The 26458-nt window shown below is 32.2% G+C and overlaps 3 protein-coding genes across 3 annotated transcripts; 1 reads left to right on the forward strand and 2 right to left on the reverse strand.

The window, feature by feature from the left end:
- Window positions 1-554: 554 nt before the first annotated feature.
- Window positions 555-1532, reverse strand: LOC125833152 (probable membrane-associated kinase regulator 2). Its single transcript, XM_049512293.1, has one exon. It carries the CDS (start codon window positions 1530-1532, stop codon window positions 555-557), a length of 978 nt encoding a protein of 325 aa, XP_049368250.1.
- Window positions 1533-10300: 8768 nt separating this feature from the next.
- On the reverse strand, window positions 10301-10915 carry LOC125833153 (uncharacterized). The gene has a single exon (XM_049512294.1). The coding sequence runs from the start codon at window positions 10913-10915 to the stop codon at window positions 10301-10303; it is 615 nt and encodes a 204-aa protein (XP_049368251.1).
- Window positions 10916-21527: 10612 nt separating this feature from the next.
- LOC125833200 (ABC transporter G family member 4) lies at window positions 21528-23380 on the forward strand. Its single transcript, XM_049512345.1, has one exon. It carries the CDS (start codon window positions 21590-21592, stop codon window positions 23378-23380), a length of 1791 nt encoding a protein of 596 aa, XP_049368302.1. The 5' UTR covers window positions 21528-21589.
- The last annotated feature ends 3078 nt before the right edge of the window (window positions 23381-26458 follow it).

Below are 26458 nucleotides of genomic sequence, written 5' to 3' on the forward strand. Positions count from 1 at the left end.
CTAATGTTAGAGTTCTCAGTATAAATTCAGATTTGATCAAATTTCAAATGTAAATAATTGACACATTGTCTGAAAACCGGAAAAAAAAATAGGTAAAAACTTTCGAAAGTCCCAGATAAATAGAAATAAGTATTAAGTAAAAGTTGTCATGCGACGTCAAGAATCTGCTGCAGGTGGCAGGCCATTTGCAAATGTGATGTTTGAACATCGTGGGAATATAATGATGAAATCAAATTTGATTTGAACTATCACATTCGGATATCAAACCAAAATGCCCAAACTGAAAATTTGAAACACAGTGGAGTATTTTTTAACTTTACATAAACCAAAACACTTTTCATTCATTGCTGGAACTGGACGGACGTTTTCACAAGTGACGTCTCTGTGCCACTGATCTAATTCTACTATTGTTCCTTACAACTGTATTCATACAAACAAAAATAATAATAATAATAATAATAATAGCACCAAAACAGGAAATAGAATAAACGTCTCTGTTTTCCTATTCCCGCTTAACTATTCAGTTTCAAAATAGTATTGATGAATTTTTTTTTTCATATGCTCCATCTGTTCAGCTCCACAGAAGAAGAGGTTCTAGCCAGATTTTCGCTACTTTTTGCTAGTGAGCTGTAACATCTCTTGCAATGTAATATAGCGCCTTGGATTCCGTCATTTTGCTCTTGTAGAAGTGAATTGTCACGGCGATTTAACGGCGACGAGGAAGCTCCGGCGGCAAAGGTGGATGCCGCCGATCGACTTTTCCCTAAGTGCTTGCGTACAGATCCGAATGAAGAAACTCGTTTCACCTCTGATGTTTTTCTGGGTGAGCACATTGATTGTGCCGATGGAGACGACAATGGTGATACACTGATTTTGTCTGTGTACCTTTTTGAAGCTCTGGCATACAATGGCTTCATCAATTTTAAGTACTTAGGCATATCAACTCTTACAAATTTCTTCAACGATTCGTCAACGGAAAGCTCCTCCTCTTTCTCGCTCTGCAGTTTGCTTCTTAAACTGTTGTCTCTGGTAAATACAGGGGTCACCGGAACGGGAACCTCTTCCACATTGCATTTCACCGGAAAGCGCTTCAGATTCAGTTTCTGTGTTTGAAACTTCGGACTGGACGGAGAAGAATTGTCAATGCCTACCTTCTCCAGCTTTGTTTTCCTTAAGCCCATAAAGAAGACCCGAAATTTAGGGGCCGATTTGAGTATTGAAATCGGAGATTGAGGCTTCGAGATAGAGTCAATTGGAAAAGCTTTTGGTTTGAAAAACACATCTCTCGGGGATTCCGGTTCACGGGGAGTGTTAACAGATACGGATTTGGAGTTGTCCAATTTTGGGCGTTCATCAGGGCCAGTGAAAACCAAATCAAAGAAGGAATCCGCATCGTCGTCAGTTTCTTCATCAGTTTCAATGGCTGGATTACGTAGGTAGTCTAATTCATCAATTTCAGAGACAATATCCCGGCAAGTTGAAGTATCAGTGCCGGAACTTCGCCAGAATTTGAGTAGGTTAAAAGTTTCCATTGGTATTTATGATAAGATGAAAATGTAGAGCTTTTGGATTTTAGGCTCTTCTTCTGTAAAAGCTCGCTGATGTATGCTTTCTCTAGTTTTTTTGAAAGATGAGACAAGTGAGAATGATGACAAGTCTGTTGGTTTCATCATCATTTTATATAGGGGAAGAAGAGTAGGGTCATCGTCACGTGAGAGGCACATTTTCATTTGCTTATTTAAAAAATAATAATAGATAGGTAATATATTCAAATGCTAAATATTCGTTTATCAAATTAATAATGCAAGTACATAATTAAGTGATCGTATAAAATAACAACATCTATTAATTAATCTTGATTAGGTGATAAATAATATGGACACTATTCGTCTAAAAATTACGTTGTATATATATGTTTAAATTTAAAGGATATATATTTTAAGTTGGACATCCTTAACAAAAAATATGTTTTTAGGTGCCGTGGTAATGAGTGTCCATTTGAATTAAGGAATTTCCTGGTGAACTCCAAATAAAACAATATTTTCTTATTTTATTTTGACAATCACACACTATTACATGAATGAGTAATACACATATATAAAATAAAATTTTATAATTTTACTTATAAATAATTTCTACATTACTAATAGCTAGCGCAATTTTAACGAGCTATCAAATGACTTTGATATAAACATTGAAATTCGTAGAAATGTGCTTACGTCTAGAGTAGACTACGGAGAAGTAAAAGACTGAAGTTTTTGATATGCCCAATAAACATCAGGAAACTTCACACATTTGAATTTGCAGACTTTTTCTGCTCCAAAAGATTCCCAACGTTCCCTTTACAATTTGAATTTTATCATAAAAAATATTTTACTGTATTTTTTCAAGTAGAAATAATGTCTTGACCAAATTTTACTATAATCTTTTTTAATGATGTATTTTCAAATACAATTTAAAATTTTGAATATGTTTTTTCAATTTAGTTTCAAATAATAGTTTTTTTTATATATGCGCAACTTCAATTTATTTCGTTTCATCCTATACTTGATTAAAATACTAAAATTAACTTTCATATGGTAGGCCAGTCTTATCTTAAATTAAACAGTATCAAATAAAAAAATATGTCTTTTCTTTTACTTACCTTTGCAGAGCTGGAAATCAGGGTGTAGAAAGAGACAAACTAAAAGAAGAGTAAAAGGGATTGAACGGATTTTGGGGCAGAGAAACTCTACGGATGGTCATCAGATACGAGTAACGAGTTCATCTGAATCTAATAGTAGTAATTTTTATTTGAAATATCATATTATATTTAAAATTTATTAAAATTACAATAAATAATAAATATGAAACTTAACTTTAAAAATACAATGGATTTGACAATAATAAAAACCTTAGAGGTTGAAACATAAAACTAAATTTTTTAAGCGTTACCCTATGTGTTTTGACAATGTTTCATTGTGATTCTTTTTTTTTTAAAACTAGCTTTTCTCTTCAAAGTGAAAATGATATTGAAATATTAGAGATGTTTTTTTTGTTTTTTTTGTAAGCAATAAAAGTGAACACATTTTTATTGTATTTCAAATTCTGAAAAATCTTGCAATTCAGGTTTGAGTTAAATTCTGTTTTTTTTTTTTTGGACAAATGTGTTTTCTGGAGTTCAACTAAAAAAATTGAAATTTATTCATAAGGCGAATGCTTTTGTTTTTGTGAGAGGGACACTCACCTTTTTCTTTTTCTTTGGTTTTCAATATGTGTAATATATTAATACACCAAGGCATTGGTTTTTTTTTTTTTTTTTACCTTTGTTAGCAAATTAAAGTGTGGGCACGCTCGTTAGTCAGATATGCCTCAAAGTTTTGACTTCTTTTTTTCAAGATTCATTTATCTTTGTAAAAAGTCCCTAATTTTCATATTTCTTTTGGGAGAATACTCTCAAAAGTTTGAAAAGAAAAGAAAAGAATGGTTCCACATAAATGTAATTTACAAAGTGATAAAGAAGGCGAGAGTAGGAAAAGTAGAAAAAGAAATAAAAGTGAAATACATATAAAAAGAAGGAAAAAAGTAAGAGAGTTTGCAAATATAATGTTACTTTCTTCGGACCAAATTAACAAGCCTACTTTACTTTATGTCTCTATAAGGTTATTTTACTACTACTATAAATTTTGTGTTTATCCAGTAGAGCATTGTACTAAGTATGTAGGCAATTATTCTTTTGATCACTCTACAAAGAATACAATACAGAATAATTAAGTGGCTTCCCGCTAGCTAATTCCTGAATATGGAAAAAATATTGTTGGGAGCACATCAAGTAGGGAGAAAACTTTGTTTGGAGCGCCTTTCACGGGCCCGTGATTCGGATTCAGTTGGAGCTTCAATATGAATTTCAACACCGGATGGGAAACCAAAAGTAAAACACAAAAACGATGTAATTTTCACTTCTACTTAATGTTGGTGAATTCAGCAGAGAAAAGGCCCAAAATAGTCCCTCATCTTTGGTTTAAGACTCAAAGTCATCCTTGAGTTTTCACATGGAACATTAATAGTCCCTCATATTTGCAATATTGGTGCACTTTTGGTCCTCCTTCAAAATTTTGCCTATTTTTTAACATTGATTTTATTCATAATTTATGTATGGAATGTTTAATCGTCATTTTATATATTTAGTAGAAATAATAACTTCATGTGAGATATTGTGAGGAAAAAAACACCTTATTTTGTTTAGTAGAAATCGTATTGCAGGTAAAGTCGGGAGGTTTCATCACGACGATTTCACGTACAATAGTATAAATTTTTCTTTTCTTGCAATGTCATACATTAAAATGTTCTTAGTTTAGCTGCAGTAATATTTATATTGAATAGAACAAGGTGTTCTTCTTCTCACCTTCTCTCACATAGAGTTATTATTTATACTAAATATATAAAAAGGCGATGGGACATTCCTTACATAAAATTATGAACAAAATTAATGTTAAAAAATAGGCAAAAGTTTAGGGGAGGACCAAAAGTGCACCAATATTGCAAACATGAGGGACTATTATTGCTTCATGTGAAAACTCAAGGATGACTTTGAATCTTAACCCAAAAATGAGGGACTATTTTGGGCCTTCTTTCGGATTTAGCATGTTAATTTTTAAAAATATAATAATATGTAACGATCTTTTATTAATATCCATTTTTTAAAATGTCCATAATTACATGTAATCACTCTCACATATTTTACAACTTTCTCCACCACTATTTAAACACTAAATCATCTATCAAATTATGTTTAATCAATTTTATTACCCCACTAATTAACTCATAATTTATTCTATGGAAGGCTTATCAGGATTTAGGCCTATAAATATGTCTTATTCTACCTTACCTTGTGATGGTGTAAGTAAGAATAATATTGTAAAATTAACAAAAAAGTGAGGTTAGTACTCTTATGAAAAAGAAACTTTATCTTAATTATTGAAAGAAGATGTTTTTATTGGAGGAGTATTTAACTCAATAACTTGCCAGAGTTTATTCAAGTCATATAACATTATAGAGCTATTACATTCTAGAGGTGACAATTAAGTCAAGAAAATTATTATTGTACTAGTAAAGTTTATGTTACAGTAGGCTTAAATCTTCTTTAGAAAAGAAAGATGTTTGCATCTTAACTTGGATTTTTTTTTTCTCTAACTATAATTTATATTTCACCAAACACTTTGTCCATCCATTAGCTCTGTTTAATGAGAATAAAGCCACCCCTTAATTGTGAGCTAGGATTGATTACAATTTGAAGATAAATAAATAATTCTACTAAAGAACTAGAGTATCATTTATTGATCTCTTCTTCCGGAGATCTCCAATGCAATATCCTTCTCCTCCGTTACATATGTTAAATAGAAGCGGTGAAATTAACTCATGAAATCATAATTTATTGAATTTATTTAAGTTTAAGTTGATTATTGATCTGTTCCATTCATTTCAACCCATTGAAATTTGGGTTAATATTTAGCCCAAATGATCTATGAGAAATCTTATCAAAATATTTTTTTAAATATATTATTATTTTTATTTAATATGTTATATATAGTCATAATAAAACAAAACAATAATTTTACTTAGGTACTAAACAAATTATTGAAAAAACAAATAAAGAAATTCAAAAACTTAATAAGAAATGTGTGGATTAAATTTTGACCCGCACTTAAACTCATTTCAACCCAAGTAACTTTTGAATAGATTATTTATTAACTCAACCCATGATCTTAATCTGTTCATATTTATTCCAATCCGTTCATTTATCACCTCTACTTATTACTTGACACAATGAAAAAGCAAAAGTAGTTACTACAATCCAAAGAAACGATGTCATGCATGCATGAATAAAGAAATTAAAACCGTGAAAACATAATGCAGACAATAGCAGTGTATTTATTCATACAGTGAACCATATAGTACAAAGGAAAGGGACTAGTCTTAATTACCAAAGCTTGGGAACATAATTTTCTTATCCAAGAATCATATAGATTTTCTCTAATCCCGCTATAGATTGCATGAATACATCAACAGGAACAGCGCAAATTAAACATGCCTAAATTTATTATTTCAATGAGTTTAAAACTTTATACGACATTAGGGAATATGCCCATACATACCATTGAGTCAAGAACTTCATTTTCTATATATTATTTATTTGGGTGTGTGAATAATATTCCACATGGAAATTAAAGTAGAAATAAAAGAAAGTTTTATGAGGTATTTGATAGATACACAATCTTGATGGGCGAGGTCAGTGGCGGAGCCCGAATTTTCATCAAGGGTTTTTATATTTTAGGACAAGAAAAAAAATAAACCTTGCAGGTGAGATTATAAACAATGGAACACCACTTTTGTTCTGTTAAAATGAGCAATCTTTCTTTAGCATGTTAAATTTGTTCAACAAATACTACATATCAAAAACTATTGATATTTGACATATGTACTCGCAAAAAATTTCCGACAAAGGTAGTTCATCTGACCACCATGCAAAGGTGTAGCTCCGCCCCTGGGCGAGGTCTCTTGTGAATGATTGTGCAAGCGTAGTCTAATCGAACAATATCATTAACCATCTTAAGCGTATCTTTGAAATGTTTTAGTCCAACAACTAATAATCAAAGTCAATGATTCAACGAGACCAGTCATATGAAGTTAGTGTGGAACTCAATTAGTGTCTTTGCTAGTCTCTGTCGACCGGTTTGCTAGTTTTACTCGTAGCTTTAAAGTTGCATACACAAAAAAGATGTCATGTCAATAGACTTTGATGGCCATAAATACTTGGTTAATGTGAGGAGTCACATAGTTAATCTCCAAATTATACCATGAATGGTGATAGTAATGTAAAACTTAGCTAATTAAGAGGGAGATTGTAGTGTGTGAACAAAGTCCCACGTGAAAAGTAGAAGAGAAAAAAAATACTTATAATGCATTGACTATTAATGGCATGAAGCTTTTTGAGAAAACCGTAAGAATTTGACTCAAAACAGGTTATATCACATCACATTTAAAAAAAAATCTTATTATAATGATATATTTGTATAGTATAATAAGTTTTTGTATGCTCTTGTCAACTCTTTGTTGAAAAAATTATGGAACATTCGACAATTGCATGTTAGGGAGGCAATTTTTAAAGTTGACTTTATGAGACTACAACTAATTAAATTGGACCACTAATTGGGTATATGAATAATGCATGTAAGAGACAAAAATCAAGGTGAGGGTTACTTAGGTACAAATTAATTAATGTGCAATCAAGATTCTAGATAACACAAACCATAATAATTAGAGTAAGAATAAAATAGAAAGAAGATATACCATGGATGAGGACATACCAAGAAACAATGTCTAGACACCGTTCCTAGGTTAAAGGACAATACATTTTAGAGTTGTCTCCTTGTTTGTCTCTTGTCTCCTCTTTCTAAATTCTCATAATTTAGTAGAGTTAATAGAACTACTTCTATGTTTTCATTATGTTAATTAAAACAATTCTCTCGTAAGTGACATGCATTATGATGGGCAGCAAAAGGTAACTATTGTTCTACTTGATTATATTCAATGGATGTAAGACCAACACTTACGCTTAATTATAGTAACACTCGTGTTTGTTAACATGTTTCAACTAATTAATCGGCTAAGAAAATGCTAAATAGAAAAATTATTCAGTGTGAACTCTATGAAGTATACCGTGTGGGTTCATAGAAAGGGCGAACTTTAATATAGAAAATAGATCCTAATATAAGTATTAATAACTACTTACACGACTTCAATTCATGACTTATAGATTACATGAAGATAACTTCAACGTTGCTCAAAGCACCACTTCTTTTTTTTATAAAAAAAAAGATACTAGAACTTGAAATTTGCAATTGATCACAAAATGAACAAAATAGTATATAGAGTTTAAGGGCATATGATTTGAGGAGATGGTTTTATTCATGAACTCAATAAATTTTTGGATGCTTTTTACAATTTCTAAAATACATTCTCCGTTAGCTATATATGATCTACAGCAATAATATATATATTCCTTTGAAATTTCATAAGTGGGGTATGAAAAATAATAGATTATTATATGAAATTAAGTAAAATCATTCCTACTTATAATAGTGCAAAATCTACTTTGACTGTACATTGGAAAAATCCATTTTTATATGATTCCAATTATAAAACTTATTTAGACATGATTAAAATATCAAATTCTGACCAATTATGGTTTTCTATAATTTTAAATTATTATTTTCAACATTCTCCCACAAAATCAAAGTTATACATGCATTAAATTTTTGATGTACTTGTTACCATCTTTCAATGGTTGAAACACTTGTCTTCAACATTCAATTGTTTTAGCACTTTTTCTCCAGCATTCAGTTATTTTAAAACTCTCTCTTCAACCTTTCATTGTTGAAGTACTTTCTCTTTAACATTTCAATTTTGTTGATTCACCGTGTAATTAACTTATAATTATATTTTTTTTTGCCCACTTTTCTCTTATTTTAAGAGAAAATTTTCTTCGGCCTCTTGTTAATATTTCCTTGAACCTATTTAAATCTACAATATTTTTCACAATCATTTTTAGCACGATTAGCAACTTTTGACAGCATAATCATTGACAAATTGATTTTTTAGATAATTATTCGTAAATGAACGACATAAATTGGCTAGCATTGTCTGTCAACAACGAAAATTATTTGATTTTCTATCAAGATTGTAGAGGCTCCAATACCAATTAGTCGAGTTTCTCTAGTTATAATGATTTACATCTCCTAAAAAAATAAAAAAGTGTTCTACTATTTTGCCCTCTAATTAAATGTTTTGAAAAAAGAAGTGACATTACAATAAATAAAAGATTTAGGGGCAATAATGTAATTGTTATTATATTTATATTTAGCGACAATAATAAATATGATTATTATTTACCTCTCTCCTCTTTTATACATATACAAATACAAATACAAATTATACATATGCATATACAATTATATGACGGATATACAAATACAATTAGCCTCTCTCCACTCTTTGCTCACTCTCGCTCGCCAGATATACAAATACATATGTATACCAGTTATATATATATACAATTATCTGATAGATATACATATATAATTCGTCTCTCTCCATTATCTGTCCTCTCTCGCTCGCCTCATCTTTCGTTCTGCCATTAAGCTGGTGCTTGCTGCCTGTGGGTTAGACTACCCTAAAGCTCTCTCCTCCCTCTTTCAATCTCGCTCGTCATATATACAAATATATATGTATATCAGTTACATATATATAATTATTTGACAAATATACATATACAATTGCCTCTCTCCTTTCTCTCCCAATCTCACTCGCCTATCTCATCTCTTTAACATGTAGCTATGAATTATAATTAACAAATTATAGCTATGAAACATAATTATGTTATTTTTGAGTGGCTATAAGCGAAAATTCCTCCATATAAATCCTTAAACAAGGAAAGCAATGGACATTTTGCTGTTGCAGCCCATTATGTGTCCAGAAGAGGGGCAAGTGCACAAATAATCAATGTTGGAGCTCTATTTAAGTCATAGTCAACGGACTTAAAATTTACAAATTTAGCCACTTCGAAACCAACTTCAAATATATGAGTGTCTTTAATTAGGTTTGACAACACCAAACTTCAAACATCTTGTCTATAAGTTGGCATTTGTACATAGAAGCAAACTTCAAATTTCCCCAACGCATCCATCTCCATTCTATTTCAGTACTCGTGCATCTCCGTTTCACTTGATGTCATCACGTCAAATTTATATTATCTCAATTTAATTTATTTATTTTCGTCATGAAATTAATTTATTCAATCATCCATTTCATTTCACTCATGGTTCCTTATTATACTGTAACTCATTCATAATATCTTACTCTATTTTTTTCTTTTTGAAATTAGTCCAGAAAAATAATACTCACAAATTCACATAGATTTACGATATGTACAATGACTCAAACTGAAGTCGAAGTAAAAAAATACAAGCGTCATACTGGTTATTTGTTCACTAAATGTATCTCAGTGACTACCAAAATATAGGACTGGATTACTAATTTTCCCGATTGGCTTCAAATTGAGCAGCAAAAAATAAATAAAAACAATTAGTATCACGTAAATTCATAACTTTCATTCAAATCATATGTATAGGTATTAAGAATTCCATCACACATATATAAATATTAAATTGTGAACCAAGTTCTCATATATAATATCATCATAAAAATCTATAAATTTCAAAACCTAGATCCGTCTGGTACAACTCGACAAACAAAAATTTATCTAATCGCATTGTATATCCCGAACCACTTTACCAGCCAACCCAATAATAATAGTACAATTCATCTTCGTATATTTCTTTTTCTTCATAAAAAAAATCAGCTTCACTTTCCCTTCCAATTTTGACTTACTAGTCAAAATTAACGTTCCAGAATTTAAATCATTCCTTAGCTTCGATACCTTAGACGAAAGATTCACAATCACATTAAATTTTTTACTAGACTTAAAACCAGCTTTGCCTTGATAAACAAAGGCTTCCCCAATACTCACATCATTATAATAAAAATAAATAGTGCTGTTTTTGTAATTATAAGGTCCAAAATTAGCATTTTTGACACTCAATTCAGCGTTCATTGTGATTTTGAACGACGCGTTTTCAGTCACCATATGATCAAATACAGCGGATTGCACGCTAAACTTCGGAGTTCTGATTTTCATTATGTATAATGAAAAGAAGAGAAGAACGGCAATTTGAAACACAATAAATAGTGCAACATACACTACGATTTTGTTGCGTTTTTTTCTGCGAAGCTCATTGGATTGTGTGGAATTGGGTGTTTCTTCGGCGGCCTTTGCATGTCCATTAGTCTGAAGTTGTTGTTCCTCTTCTGCTGCCATTTAAATTCAACTTAAAATTTGTTTTTTTTTTTAGTATATGAAGATAGAGATATATAAAAAAAAATGAGGAAAACTTTGTATATTTATATAAAATATAAAAGTACTAGTGAAAATTGACAAGACTAGAATAATGCTTATTGTTAAATTCAAAACGCGTTGAATAAAGTTTTATTTATCATTGGAAAGAATTTGAGATAGTGGAGTTTGGTTTAACATTTTTTTAATAGAAGCTTCTGATATTACTTCATAAGTTTGCAGTTTATTTATTAAATATGTATTTAATAAATAAAGTAAAATGCAGATGAATAAAGTTCTTCTTTTTTCCCCACCTAGTATTCAGAGCCCAAATTAGAGCCTCGAATAAATTCAGATCACACACTGCAGGGTCTATTTTAGGTGATGCTCCCAATAAGATTTTTCCATACCCAGGGATCAAACCTAAATTTTTTGGTTAAGGGTGAAGTAGTCCTACTACTGCCTTATGACCCGGTGGAATACTTATCACTTAATAGCACAATATATTGGGAGATTTTGTTTTATGTAGTCATTTATAAATTTGATTTATATTTTATGTTTTATTTATTAGAGACCTTTATTTTTATACATAAAAGATCTCAAAAATTTATTTTCTTTTATTCAATTTTGTAAGTGATTCAGAGATAATTTATATATATATATATATATATATATATATATATATGCCCATTTTACTGATAATAACATGTTTTTCTAGAGTAGGATTCATTTCAATCAGCAAGCTATATTTATTTTCATGTAATGAGTAACATTAAGTTCTCAAGAATGGATATGAATCGTCTTATATATATGCTCAATATGTGTATATTACAAGACTACAATCATATAAATATATTACTTAACATTTAAGTGACTCATGTTCAAGTCAAGTGCATAATTCCAAAAGATATAATTAGGTAGTAACATTATATTTAGACCGCACTTTTATAACTTGTAGAGGGGGGTGGGGGGTACACATATCATGAGAAAGGAATTAATATAACTAAATTTTACGAGACTATTTTGTTTGGTTAATAGACTAATCATGCAAGAATAAGAATTGTTTGTATGATGAATAATAATAATGTAGTGGGATCACTATGATTAGAGCTTTGTTTTTAATTACGTTTATCGAGAGATTGAATAAATAAATCTTTTTTTGTCCTCTATCAAAAATTGAGACACATAACTTTTTGAGCACTCATTTAATTAGGACCATCATCTCTATGGACAAACATGGTTCAATGTGCTAGTTAAGCTTTCTTTTTTAGAACTATGATATTGTCACACCCCAAATCCGGATGTGATGGCACGTGTCCATTTCTCACCGGACACGTCAGCCTAACCCCACCACAACGATAGAGAAGTAGAAATACGAGAATAAATGATAATAAATAAGCGGAAGATTTAATTAAGACTCAACACTACCCAGAATTTGGTTGTCACATGTACAAACCTCTAAATACAGAATTCGAATAAAAAATATACAAGTCTCAGAGTATAGTTCTCGAATAAAACAAAACTGAAAGTAAAGATAACTCAAGGGCACGTCTGGAATGAACCGTTACCTCTCGAGTATGTCCCGAAGCTCAATCTGCTAAAGAAAATACTAAGCTGAATCTGAGAGAGAGCTGTCAACCTACACAATTGTGTAGAAGCAAGGGTGAGTACCGAAAACCACAGGTACTCACAAGTAACTCTAAACTAAGCAAAACTAGCAGCTACAAACAACTCCTTTCAATCCCAACCGAACCACCGAAACTTCAATCTAGCAGCAAACCAAACCAACCTATACTAAACAGATCATATTCAACAGCCAGATCCAACAGTATATCCTCATCAACCTCAGATCAACAAATAAGAGCAAGTAGATCAAATTCCACATAAGAAGGGTAAATCGATACAATCCACACATCACAGACAAAGATAAGCCAAATGCGATGCAAAATGCAATAATGATGTCATGTAGTCGTGATGCATGTCTGTCCCACGATACACATCTGTTGACGTAATCAGTCCGCACTGAATACTCAAATCAGAACCCATGGGGGCCACACATGGACCATGTATCACCGCCGGAACCAGATCCCATCGGCATCCAAATCTCTAGCCGGAGCTAGTTTATCTCATATATCTTTAGTCGGAGCTAGTCTCAATTGTGTCTCATATCCATCCATCCTCATATCAATGTCTCAGAACTCATGCAACAGATAGTTCACACATGGGATGAATAATGAATATGCACATGTCATCAATCACAATCATATCACGATCACATCATAGTATTACACATCATATGTCTCAATCACAACCATATCACGACCACATCATAATATTACACATCATCTGTCTCAATCACAACCATATCACGACCACATCATAGTATTACATATCACTTGTCTTAATCACAACCATATCACGACCACATCATAGTATTACACATCATCTGTCTCAATCACAACCATATCACGACCACATCATAGTATTACACATCACATGTCTCAATCACAACCATATCACGACCATATCATAGTATTACATATCACCTGTCTCAATCACAACCATATCATGACCACATCATAGCATTACACATCACCTGTCTCAATCTCAATGTCTGTATCAATCATAGCCTACTCATGCTCTTCTATCCCCTCAATATCAGTTATCACATGACTTATTCAACAATTTCAAGTCACATATAACACATTTAGCTCGTTTTATTCCCCATCTTTCATTTACAACAATTTCAATCAACAAATAAAACACATCCTCAATCCCCATTACTCCCCAACATAATTAGGAAAGTAGTCATGCGTAGTCTAAGAGTTTTACAAAGTTTGGAAGCCACTTGCCTTAAAACGAACTCCAAAAGTTATTTGACTTGAGCCTTTCCTTTCCGAGTATAATTCGGATCGCGATAATCTATTCAAACAATTATTCACAATCACAATTCGAGTCCAATGACACCAAAATCAAGAAATTTAGGGAAAAAGGGCAAAACGGTCCAAAAGTCTCATACCGAAAACGATACCCAAATCTGGAAATTTTTTGATGTAAAATGATCCATAAAGTATTTGGAAGCTAATGGTGAAAACCAATTTGAAAACGGAGTTGAAATCAATTCACAAACTCAATTTGAAGGAAAATCCACGTTCTTGAAGAAGCCTAAAATATTCGGATCCGAAATCCCGACTCGAAAATGAAATATCTCTTGAAAAACATCTTACCCATGCTTAGATAAGTTCAAATATGAAATTTCATCAAAAACGGAGTTAAGATCGACCTTGAAATTCTCAATTTATCAAACTTTAACTTTACCGGGAAAGTTCAAATTGTACGCGGTTAATATGATGAAAATAATCGATGAATCAATAATTTTATGTTAAATCAGTTTACGCATAACATAAGGATCGTAAATATACCTTTTCATCAAAAAGGGAGTCCAAATCGATAAAACCCCAATTTTTCCCAAGAGGTTTACGGATAGGAAAAAAACCAGATAAAGAAATTATGAGAGAATGTCGAATTGAAGATTGAATACTAACCTTCATATTAATTCAAGAAGAAACCCGTAAGAATCACTCCATTCCTATCTCTATAACTCCCGATATGCTCAAAATACCAAATGAACACAGTCTGAGATTTTTATAACAATACATGGCTGTTATGCACTAGAAAAACAGCAGTTAATCTTTCACTAAAAATGCCGTAATTTCCTCATACGATAGTGAAATGACCCGATTCTTTTTTGTAAATGTCTTAAATAATGATACGGACCTGCTCGTTCAATCGGAGATCAATTTCATACTCGTTTGCCCAGTCAAATATCATTTCTACTCGGTAAACAATTATTTCTTATTTGCGATAAAAGTCCAATCTCAGGTTAGCGAAAATGCACCAAAATTTGCAGATAAGTCCTATAATTCATGCTCAAAGTTTCAGACCCTTCGGAATAATTTTTCGACCTTTAAAACTAGTAATGAGCCCTTTAGTTGCCACAATTTGCTGAAATAGTGTCAAAGCATCCAAGAAGGTTAAAAGCTCACCCAAAACCCATTTGGCACTTCCCGAACACAAACCAAATATGCTACTAGCTTGAAAATGACATTTCGGACTCAATGAAATCGTCGGAATTTGAATTCGAGGTCTCCTTGACCCGGTATCCGATAAGGCGTCAAGAAACTAACTTTAGGCTCAAAAACTCGAAACGCACTCGGGGCCTCTAAAAATTCAACCAAGACTCATTCTAGACTTAGAATCACCCCCTGAATCCAACGGTGCCCTCGGAATTCCATTTCGAGTACCGGAACCTCGTTTGTTGACCAAAGTCAACTCTTGATCAAAATTTCACAATTTTAGCAACTTAGGACCTCAAATTTTCGTTTTAACTCCAAATTCAACTACGTAAATTCTCATAGACCTGTTTCGACATTCTAAAACTACTGGAATCGACGGAAATCCGATTCAAGTCTCGAAACTCCAAATGACTCGAAATAGCACTTTTAACCAAACTTTAACTCTTAAAAACTCAACTTTCCAAAAACTCAACTTTTCATCAATTTTCCTTCAAACCAACTTCGAAAATACAACAATTAGGACTCGGGGCAATTATCGGGAGGGGTAAAACGGTCATTTTATGAAAATTTCCAAAAATGACCTTTAGGGTCATTACAGATATCCTAGTTTGATTTTAATTGTATCTCAGATTCTTCTATATAGCAATCCTTAAAAAACAATATGAAATTTTGCGGGGGCGGCTCTTGCTTATAAAAATTAAGGCATACACCTTAGCCTCCAATTTTGGAAGGCCTCAATTTTTTTTCCAAGAACTAATTATTAAATTTGTTAGGCTTCAATTGAAATTTCGCTTTAGGCCTCCAATTATATTGAGCCGCTCCGAAATTTTTATTTTGTATTTTATCCCACATAACATAATTAATATATAACTTTCTGCATTATTTATGTAATTATCATTCACGTAAATAATCATACAATATAGGATGATTACATTGAATTACTTATGCAAATTTAATGATAGAGATTATATTTGTTAATGCAATAAACCAAACGACCAATACATAAACATACTACCTTTGATCTATTCCATGAAGCTTCCAGATGCCGTTTTACAAACATGACTATTTTTTGTTTACTTCTTATGTTAGAAAGATTTTCCTTGGTTTACCAATTTAAATTTCTAGTCTTAATTAGTAAACCCAATAATCATGGTTCATCAGAATCTTCCTAGACTTTTTGCTAATAAAGCAATACGTAATCATGATTTTGCGATATTATCTTCTTCTCATCTACTCAAAGAAATAAATTTAAACTCCCAGATGCCACTATTTGAAGAAAATAACCATCAATTAGTGGTGTATCCACTAGTATTTATCTAATTATTACAAACTAGACTTCCGCACAATTAAATATTTGTTCAGTTTACCAACGTGGATTGCGGTGCAGTGGTGAGACTGCTTCACCCTTAACAAAAAAGTCTTAGGTTAGAGCCCTGGGTAAGGAGAGAATCATGTTGGGAGCGCCACCCCCGAATGGACCCTGCAGTGTGCTATCTGAATTTAATCAGGGCTCCAATGTGGGCTCCAGACACCGGGTGGGAAACCAAAAAAAAAAAAAAATTTGTTCAATTTTATTTTTTATATATGTGGTTTGATTGAGCATAAAATTTAATAAGAAGATAATTTTTTCGGCTTAAATTCAAAATATCCTTGAATCTTGTAATTCTAAATATGACATAAGATGATAATTTTACAGCGATAAAAAGTATTACTAAGAGTAATATTAAAAATAAGTTTTAAAAAATTATATGCAACGTAACTAAAGAGAAAATTGTATCACATACGTAATAAAATGTAACAGAGGAAGTAGTGATGGAAAGCTTCCATCCCAATGAAAAAGCGAGGTGGTATATATACATATGTATAGATGACATAGTTTCAAAAAACTTCTTTAAACTATTGTTGGTAAAAAATATTAGGACTATAATCAAATTTATTTATAACGGTTATGCTTGCTATAGTAGAATATTGTTATTGAAAATATATAATATAACCTAACGCGAAAATTCGATTAGGAAAATAGAGACTATCAATATATTACATTGAAATGTTGTTATGCAGAAAGTCTTGGGCTTTAGCGTTTCAGTTGTACTGTATACGAGGAGGGCCGAGGTTCTTTTCTTAGTGGGTTTTCCATTTTCTGGTATCATTATTTAGCCCATTCATTTAATTAATGGGAAATTGCCTAATTATACAAATATATTGCTATTATATTTATTTATGCTTCCGAGAGTTTAAAATAATTACATTTTATCTCACTAATTTATTAATTTCATATCAGATTTCAAGTCAGATAAACCTAGATATATACATGTTTTTGTTACCAGATACACTGAAATAAGGAGAGAGGCGAGCAAGATATGTCTATGTATCCCATATACATGCAAATCACACTAGATACACACAAGTACATGTATATGGTGTGATTCACATGTATCTGCGATACCAGATACACGATCCAGATAAGAGAGTGGCATATGAGATGGGAAGGAGGCGAGCGAGATTTGTCTATGTATCTCAGATACATGTGAATCTACTTGTGTACTTGTATTTATAACAAATTACACCTAGTTTTGACCCCATGTAATCTGAGATATATGTATCCGGACGTATCTAGATGCATCAAAATTAAATCTAGTAAAATATAAATATAACAAACTAACGTATATCTAAGTAATCAGCTCCTAAACTAATGAGATTTCGGTAAGTTATCCATTTTTTTATCCCATACCATTTTCTTAGTTTTTTTGTGGTATTACTCTAAGAAACTAATTGAGCTTAATATGAATTTGGCTATTATTACTATACATAAAGTCAACCACTGAATTTTCATTTTTATTAACCGTAGATTAGTAGCCTATTTAATGTTATTAACCTACTACAACTATTTAAAGTTTAAACTTCAATGATTGTTTAGAAAATCTTTAAATTTTAAGTGTATACTATAATTCTACCCCTTTAAAATAAGCCGTACCGCGCTATGAAACGAAATAGATTACCTACTAATTAAACTGATTCAACTTCAACATGTTGTAATTTGCGCTAGTCCTATAGCCTTCTCTTTTAGATGACCCTTCTTACTTAAAATGAAAAAAATATATACGAGTTATACGTTTTGCCACCGCATATAAGAAAATTATCAAATAGTTAGATACCCGTGAATCGAGTTGTTGTATAGTAGTTCCAAAAAAACATACTATTTTAATCAACATAAGTTGTTAAGTATCAAAAACTTGTTTAAATGATTATTGAAAATGCTTCTAAATGATTATTTGATCTACTTCCAAACAATGGATATTCCAAAAGCCATATATATATGTGGTTGATCCCCGTGACTCAACAGCTTTATTCTTGTATAATGCTGATTGACAAAAACACCCAACCCCTCTCCTCGTGACAAGTTTTTTTTTTTAATTGCAAATCATGTTTGTGATAAAATCAGATTGACAAATAAAAATATATTAAAAGACATAATATTATTATATGATATGACCAATTGACCTATATAATTAAAAACTAATAAAAAGACATTAAAATCGTAGAGAGAAAATCTTCCCACAAACAAAACTCTTAAATGTCTACATTGTGGATATTATTGTTGGGGGAGTAGAGTTCAATTTTAGATATTAATCCTTTTTTTTTTAGTACTTCCTCTGTCTCAAATTTATGTGACACATTTCGTTTTTTGAAAATCTAACAGTTTAAGTTTGATCGAGAATTTGCTCAAGAAATCATCAAACGAAATTTATATATTTGTAAACTACGTAAAAAAAAATAATACTATAAGTCATCACAATAAACTTGTTTGAATCTTAAAATTCAAAATGTATCACATAAAATTGAGACAAAAAAAGTAATACGAGTTTAAAAAAACTTAGGGGATGTTGGGTTCTGGTGCATAGATTTTGCAAAGAAGCAATAGTACTATAGAAGAGGACGAAATTTAAGAATCACGGATGGGCAACCAATTTAATGTGTCTCGTCCTCAAGTGAAGCTGTCTGGATCGAAACAAAGAAAGCAGCAGTTTTATATGTTGAGAGAGTATTTATGTATACATGGGCGGAGGTAGAGTATACCTTACATATTCAGCTGAATTCAATAGTTTTTCGTTCAAATTCTATATTTATATCAATCAATTCATTGAATATGTACTAATTGTTAATTTGGAATCTAATAATAGCAACATATATACCCAGTGAAATATGGGGTCTGAGGAGGATAGAGCATACGTAGACCTTATCACTACCTTGTGAAGGTAGAGTGACTGTTTTCGAAAGACCCTCGACTCGAATGTATCAATTAGAGTAAAAGAAGAAGAAAACAATGAAGAAAGCATTACAATCAATAAGAACAACAAAATAGAGTGATAATCGAAATACAATAAAAATATATGACAAGAACTATAAGGGGTCCTTTGGGTGGGAACAAGTTATTCTAGGATTAGTTATCCTGGGATAACTTATCCCATCACTATGGTATAAATGGTGGGATAAGTTACCCCAAACATGACAACCAAACAAGATACAAAAATTTTACCCCATCACTATTTATTTTTATCCTTCACACCAAACGAGCCCTAAGGGTATGACTAGTACTACGACATACACTAAACCTTCGCAAGGCAAGACAAAACTCTATCCGTATTAACCTTCTATCCTAATACGCGACCTCCACTCCTTCTGATTTAAAGTCATGTCCTCGGTAATATGAAGTTCAGCCCATGTCATGTCTAATGACCTCTTCCCAATACTTTTTCGGCCTAGCCCTCCATAGACCCTCTATAACTAACCCCTCGTACGTACCTCCTCACTAGGACATCGGCGCATCTCCTCTGCACATGTCCAAACTATTCCAGTCTTGCTTCCCTCATAATATTGTCTGCGCGCCACAAAGGCCACTTCCACCTTCTCCCAGATAACTTTATTTCTCATCTTGTCCCTCTTAGTATGCCTCCACATCTATCTCAATATCCTCATCTCCACAACATGCATCTTCTGGTTGATAGCTAGAATCTCGAATCTAGTACTTAAAAACCCTAGAATCACTCATCTATAAACTTCAAATTTTGACTCTACCTTTGTATATATTTTACCACTTATAAATCGTACATAACATTTTATGTCTATATAGACATTCGACACATGTTAAAAAAAGACAGTTCAATATACTAAGCTTTTGCTATATATGTACAAATTTCAAGAAAAGATCGGACCACAAAAATCTATTTACGCCGCCTCTGTTGAAATATGTAATAAGAATCTCCTTAGGCAGGCACTTGGTTCTTAAAGGAGAGAAGAGTGAACTCGTGAACTCTCTGTGTGGGCTTCCAATTTATTGATTATTTATATGTTATAAAATGTATTTTAGTCCTTTTTCTCTTTTATATTCTTTTCAACAAGCGCCAAATCTCTGATTGATAGCTCATCTTCCTTGTCAGCATTTCTTCATTTTTTATCCTGTCAACTTTATTATTGTTTTATCTTATATTCTTCCAACTTTTACATAAATATTCATAGTTACCATTTAGGATTTACCGAGGCACTAATGAGGAAATGAGATTTCTTGTCCATTTGCAAATTGATTAGAAGAAAAATTTCTTTTCAGATCTCTTATAAAAAGTCTATAAAACTAAGCACTAAAATAATTGTAAATGACCTAGAAAATCAATCCTTCAGACGAGTCTAGTTAGCTTTCACCTCAATTTTTACTACCCCATTTTAACTAATTAAGTTGGATTCTTGAAGGGTATATATATATATAACGTTTTGTTATGCACCAAATGAAACATATAATAATATTTCATGTCAATATCCTTACTAACATGAGATCGATGACCGTCGAAACTACAATAGACGCTGAACGTCTTGACCAATTTGCACATGCATGCACCTAAAAGTAGGAAAATTGAAAAGGATATTAGTACACATATCACATATATATGCATAAACCATATACAGTCGTAACAAAATCAATGGTAAACAATCATAAGACAAGATCACTACAAGCTAAGTTAGGTACTGTCAAAATAATCAATGATAGAGAGGTAATTCTGTCATTCTGTTAATTGATTATTTCCCTGCCAAGTGTGAAGTGTCCAAGGGACCTGCTTTTACTTCCATTAGTAGCCTATTTTTATTTTACTTCAGTGTTATCTTTCACAAACACAAGTTTCGAATAATTCAGGATAACAGAGTAACTCATCTTCATAATAAATTTCATACGATAACCTAAAAATAAAATAGTAACTTGCTAACACAATGGTCCCATCAATTTATATAACTTAAATCATATTTTTCTTTTTACTACGTACCATGAGGTGTTCTAAACTTATGGGGTAAAAGACAAAATGTTTGAGTTTTCATCCCTAAACTTTGAGGTAATGGGACTTTTAAGCAGTAGATAGACTTTTTTCATTTCTTTCATTTTCCACTTTGACATCCACCAACATTATTCTACTATTACTAAAACTACTAAAACTATATGTCATGGAGGCTCTCTCACTAACCCCATTCTATTCTTCTTCTTCTTCTTCTACTCAACTTCACTTCTTATTAGTTTTCCTTCTATCCAATCAACTTCACCATGGAAATTGAATCATCTCCAACACCACCATCTCCTCCACTTAAAACATATAAACTAACAGCTTCTTCAATAGGCTATTCAAAATCAACCACCATTTCTCCTGCCTTGTTATTTAAGCCTTGTGAAACACCACCACCAATTAATATCTTGAAAGATATCTCTTTCACTGCTTATCCTTCTCAGATTCTTGCTATTGTTGGACCGAGTGGCGCGGGAAAATCCACGTTACTCGACATTTTAGCAGCTGGAACTTCGCCTACAAGTGGCACTCTTCTCTTAAACTCTCTTCCCCTACATAGTCCTTCTACTTTCCGCAAGCTCTCAGCTTATGTCCCTCAACATGATTGTAGCCTTCCGCAGCTCACTGTCTCGGAAACTTTTGCCTTCTCTGCCCGTCTACTCAACCCCAAACTCAATGATGTTTCGTGCATTGTGGATTCTCTTCTGGCTGAGCTCAGGCTTACACATTTGGCTCACACAAGGCTTGCTCATGGCATCTCGGGGGGAGAACGAAGGCGTGTTTCGATTGGTTTGAGTCTACTCCATGACCCTGCAATCTTACTTCTTGATGAACCAACATCAGGTCTTGATAGTAATTCAGCTTTAAATGTAATGCAGACACTCAGATCAATTACCGACTCGCGTCAACGTACCGTGCTTTTGTCTATTCATCAACCAAGTTTCAAGATTCTTGCCACCATTGATAAAATCCTGTTGCTATCAAAAGGAACTGTTGTCCATCATGGTACATTATCATCTCTTGAAGAGTTTTTACTTGAAAATGGCTTCACTGTCCCCCCACAGCTCAATTCTCTTGAATATGCCATGGAAATGCTCAGCCAACTCAATGAGAAAAAACCCATTACACCAATAAGTTCACCTCCTAAAAATCCCACCACTACCCCTGTTCCTGAGGCTAAAACAGGGGAAATCAAATATAGGAGTTCAAGATTTCATGAAATTGCTGTTTTGTACAGCAGATTCTGGAAAATCATTTACAGAACAAAGCAGTTACTTTTAACAAACACCTTACAGGCATTAGGAGTTGGTCTTGTTTTAGGTACAATTTACATCAATATTGGATTTGGTAAAGCTGGAATCGAGAAAAGATTCGGACTTTTCGCTTTCACTCTCACTTTCCTTCTCTCTTCCACAACTGAAACTCTCCCAATCTTCATAAACGAAAGACCCATTTTACTAAGAGAAACTTCAAGTGGGGTTTATCGATTATCTTCCTATCTCATCGCAAACACACTAGTTTTCCTCCCTTACTTACTAGTCATCGCAATCTTGTACTCAATTTCACTTTATTTCTTGGTGGGTCTTTGTTATTCATGGCAAGCATTCACATACTTCGTTCTAACAATTTGGGTCATCGTCTTAATGGCAAACTCATTCGTCCTCTTCTTAAGCTCTGTTGCACCAAATTACATCGCCGGAACTTCACTGGTAACTCTACTCCTCGCCGGATCTTTCTTGTTTTCCGGCTACTTCATTACGAAGGAGACAATGCCTAAGTTCTGGACAATGCTGCATTATTTGTCCATGTACAAGTATGGATTAGATGCTTTGTTGATCAATGAGTATTCTTGCCTTGTCGCCAAGTGTTTGATATGGTACGATGAGAAAAACAAAGTGTGTATGGTGAGTGGAAGTGATGTGTTGGATAAAAGAGGACTCCATGAAAGAGAAAGATGGACAAATATATATATCTTGATTGGGTTCTTCGTATTTTATCGATTGCTTTGGTTGATTGTATTGATTAGAAGAGTTTCAAGATCAAAGAAGTGATTGAGAGAGATGCATCACTTTCATGAATTGTCAATTTATCATGTTTGTTTTTATTGTTTCTCTAATGAATTCATGTAACAAAAATAATCCTAACATTTCTCTTCTTTGTTCTTCTTTCATTATTTTGCCAACTGTGGTTAATGAAATTTTAACTTTGATAAACTTGTGACTTTAGCTTGTGTTGAGAATAAAATGTGCCCTCTCTAACATATTAAGTTTTTACATGAGATAATCGCACACTTCAACATGATATTCAAGCAGGTAGGGAAATTAAATAATAAAAGTGTGCTCTCTTAGATGAGATGGTCTAGCACTTTAACATCTTGTCTTACTTTTCTATCTGGTTTTGGACCATTAGATGATCATTATATGAGAAACATAGAGTGTATGTAAATCTTAGCTTGAGATGAAAAAGAATCAAGTCAACATGTGGGGACTAGGGAGGGATAGTCATACGCTTCAACAACTTGTCTTACTTTTATGTCTGGTTTTGGACCATTAGATGATCATTATATAAAAAAGGTAAAGTATATGTAAATCTTACTCTTACCTCAAAGAGCAAAGAGATTGTATAGGGGAAAGGATAAATATATAGTATCAATAATAAGATAGTTTGATTTTTCTGAGCTCGAGGAAAAAACAATGATGGGATAATACTATTAAGATTCATTCAATCATTAACTTACGGGTGCCCTTTAGGGTCCAAAATTCTAGTGAAAGCTATTTGGACTCTAGAAAATCACTTTCATGATTGATTAACTATATATCTATTTGTTATATAATCATTTTCATAAGAAATCAATTAAAAGTAACACACACATATATATAAGATAAGTGTATATGCAATGAAACAAATGGGGTATGAATAATTCGAAGATCTTGTCGTTATATATCATGGTCGTTGTTAATAGTCTCTTTGTTTCAATTTATATGACAAGTTTTTTTCGAGGGGATTAGTTTTATAGGTTATTCATATTTATTTATTTTAATTTTATAACTTTTTTTATAAGATATTTGTGTTTTTACATGTAAGACGTATGCAGCTTTACTAAAAAAAATGGTGTTACATAAATTGAATTGGAGGGAGTAACATGCAAGAGAAAAAAAATGAGTCATTAGGTTTTTTTTGTCTGGTGGTGTAGTAGTAGTAAAAAGTGAAAAAGGCAATGGATAATTGGTTTGCATTTGTTTGGTTGCTACAGAATCAGTGTTTGTTCACGGGTTCTTCTTATTCTTTTGCTACCACGTGAACATTTTCTTTTCTTTTTCTTATTTCTCTTAAACCCTACCTCCCACAACCAAGTGGCCTATTATTTCGATTCATCTGAATCCAATATTGAATTCACTGCGTTTATATTCAATGCTAAGAATTAGGGACCATACAAGTTAGACAAATTCAAATGTTTAATTCATTTCAATTGATATAAACCGATGCCCTCCTTTGAAAGCTTCTGGTGTTGTGAAAGTTGCCTCGGGTCAATATCGAGATTAAAATAAAGTACAAAAACAAGGTGGTGGCTGCATGTTGATTAGAGTGCAAAAACAAACAATTCAATATATATAAACATAATTTATTCCAAATCTAGTAAATATAAAGATTTGTGGTATATAGAATCTATAAATTTGAAATTATAGCTTAACAATGCTGCTAAATATCAATTTCAATCGCGTGAAAACTTACTCCAATTATTATGAACACCACCATGTTCATTGCCCTCGATGTTTTTCAGCTGAGTTTAACTACAGGGCACTGGACAAGACAATGTAACTATTCTACGCCATCAAAGTTAAATTACTTAAGATAATATTGAAGACATATTAAAAGTGATATCAGAACCGACAAAAGACTTGGGTTCGAGTCTTATGGTTTTCCATTATCAAAAATAATTTTCATGGGGTGGATCTTTCAAATCAACACGAAAGGGACATATAATTAACATGTCAAAATATATTTATAGTCCTAGGTTCATGTGTTATCGTTTCTATTTGCATGAACTTACAAAGTATAGTAGATAGCATACTGTAAAATATCAAAATATATATATAGTGTATATAAGTCGAATCATTTTCAATTATTTCGTAGGTCCATATATTAAGACTGCTTGATCTAGTATAATACATTTATTTAAAGCATCGTCGTCTGTTATCTGTCTGTTTCTCCTTATTCTTTTATCTCAAATTATAACGTTTTACCTGATCAAGACAGTTGTATTAATTTGTACACTTCGAAGGCGTCAACTAGGATATAATAACCCCAACTTTTAGATAATTTATGTCCCAGTTCTGAATTTTCTCTTACTTGTGTCTACAAAACTTGTTGAAGAATGAATTGGTGGATTTAGCCAAGCACATCAAGAGATCAAAATGAGGACGAATGAACTACCTAATTACACAAATATTCCTACCATATTTACTAATTCTCCGTATAGTTTGAAATAGTTACATTTTATCTCACTATTTAATAATTTCATATTAAATTTCAAGTTAGATACACCTAGATATATACATTTTTTATGATATCAGATACACTGAAATGAGACTAGATAGAGATGAGAGGGAGACAAGTGAGATTCGTTTATTTATCTCAAATACATGTGAATCACACTAGATACATGTATTTGCTCTAGGATATATACCAGTTAAGCAAGCGAAAAATGAGAGTGCCGAGTAAGATTGGAGGGAGGCGATGGAGGCAAACGGAATATGCCTATGTATCTCAAACACATGCAAATCTACTTGAATACAATGTATCTAAAACAAATTATATGTAACTTTAACCCCATGCATTCCGAGATATACATATATGAACATATCTGGACGCATCAAAATCTGATAAAATTTGTGATTTTACAAACTAACGTAATTAATTCCTATACTAGTAAAATTTCTGTAAATTACCCTCAAAATAATGGATCTCATGTCTTAAATGTTCCAGCCTTGAGGTTTTTAGGAAAGAGTCCAACTCGCTATGAACACGAAAGCTTGTAAAGCCACAACAAAAGGAACAAATCTAGAAGTGACTTAGCAAGAATATAATCCAATTCAACACGAAGTAATGGAGAAGCCTTTTACAATTAA

Source organism: Solanum verrucosum, unplaced genomic scaffold (genome assembly GCF_900185275.1).
Source record: "Solanum verrucosum unplaced genomic scaffold, falcon-dt-bn FXZP01000100.1, whole genome shotgun sequence".
Lineage (NCBI taxonomy): Eukaryota > Viridiplantae > Streptophyta > Magnoliopsida > Solanales > Solanaceae > Solanum > Solanum verrucosum.

What these genes read in the sequence shown, in the direction of transcription:
- LOC125833152 (XM_049512293.1), bottom strand. Translation starts at nt 1,532, where the DNA reads ATGGAAACTTTTAACCTACTCAAATTCTGGCGAAGTTCCGGCACTGAT.
- LOC125833153 (XM_049512294.1), bottom strand. Translation starts at nt 10,915, where the DNA reads ATGGCAGCAGAAGAGGAACAACAACTTCAGACTAATGGACATGCAAAG.
- LOC125833200 (XM_049512345.1), top strand. Translation starts at nt 21,590, where the DNA reads ATGGAAATTGAATCATCTCCAACACCACCATCTCCTCCACTTAAAACA.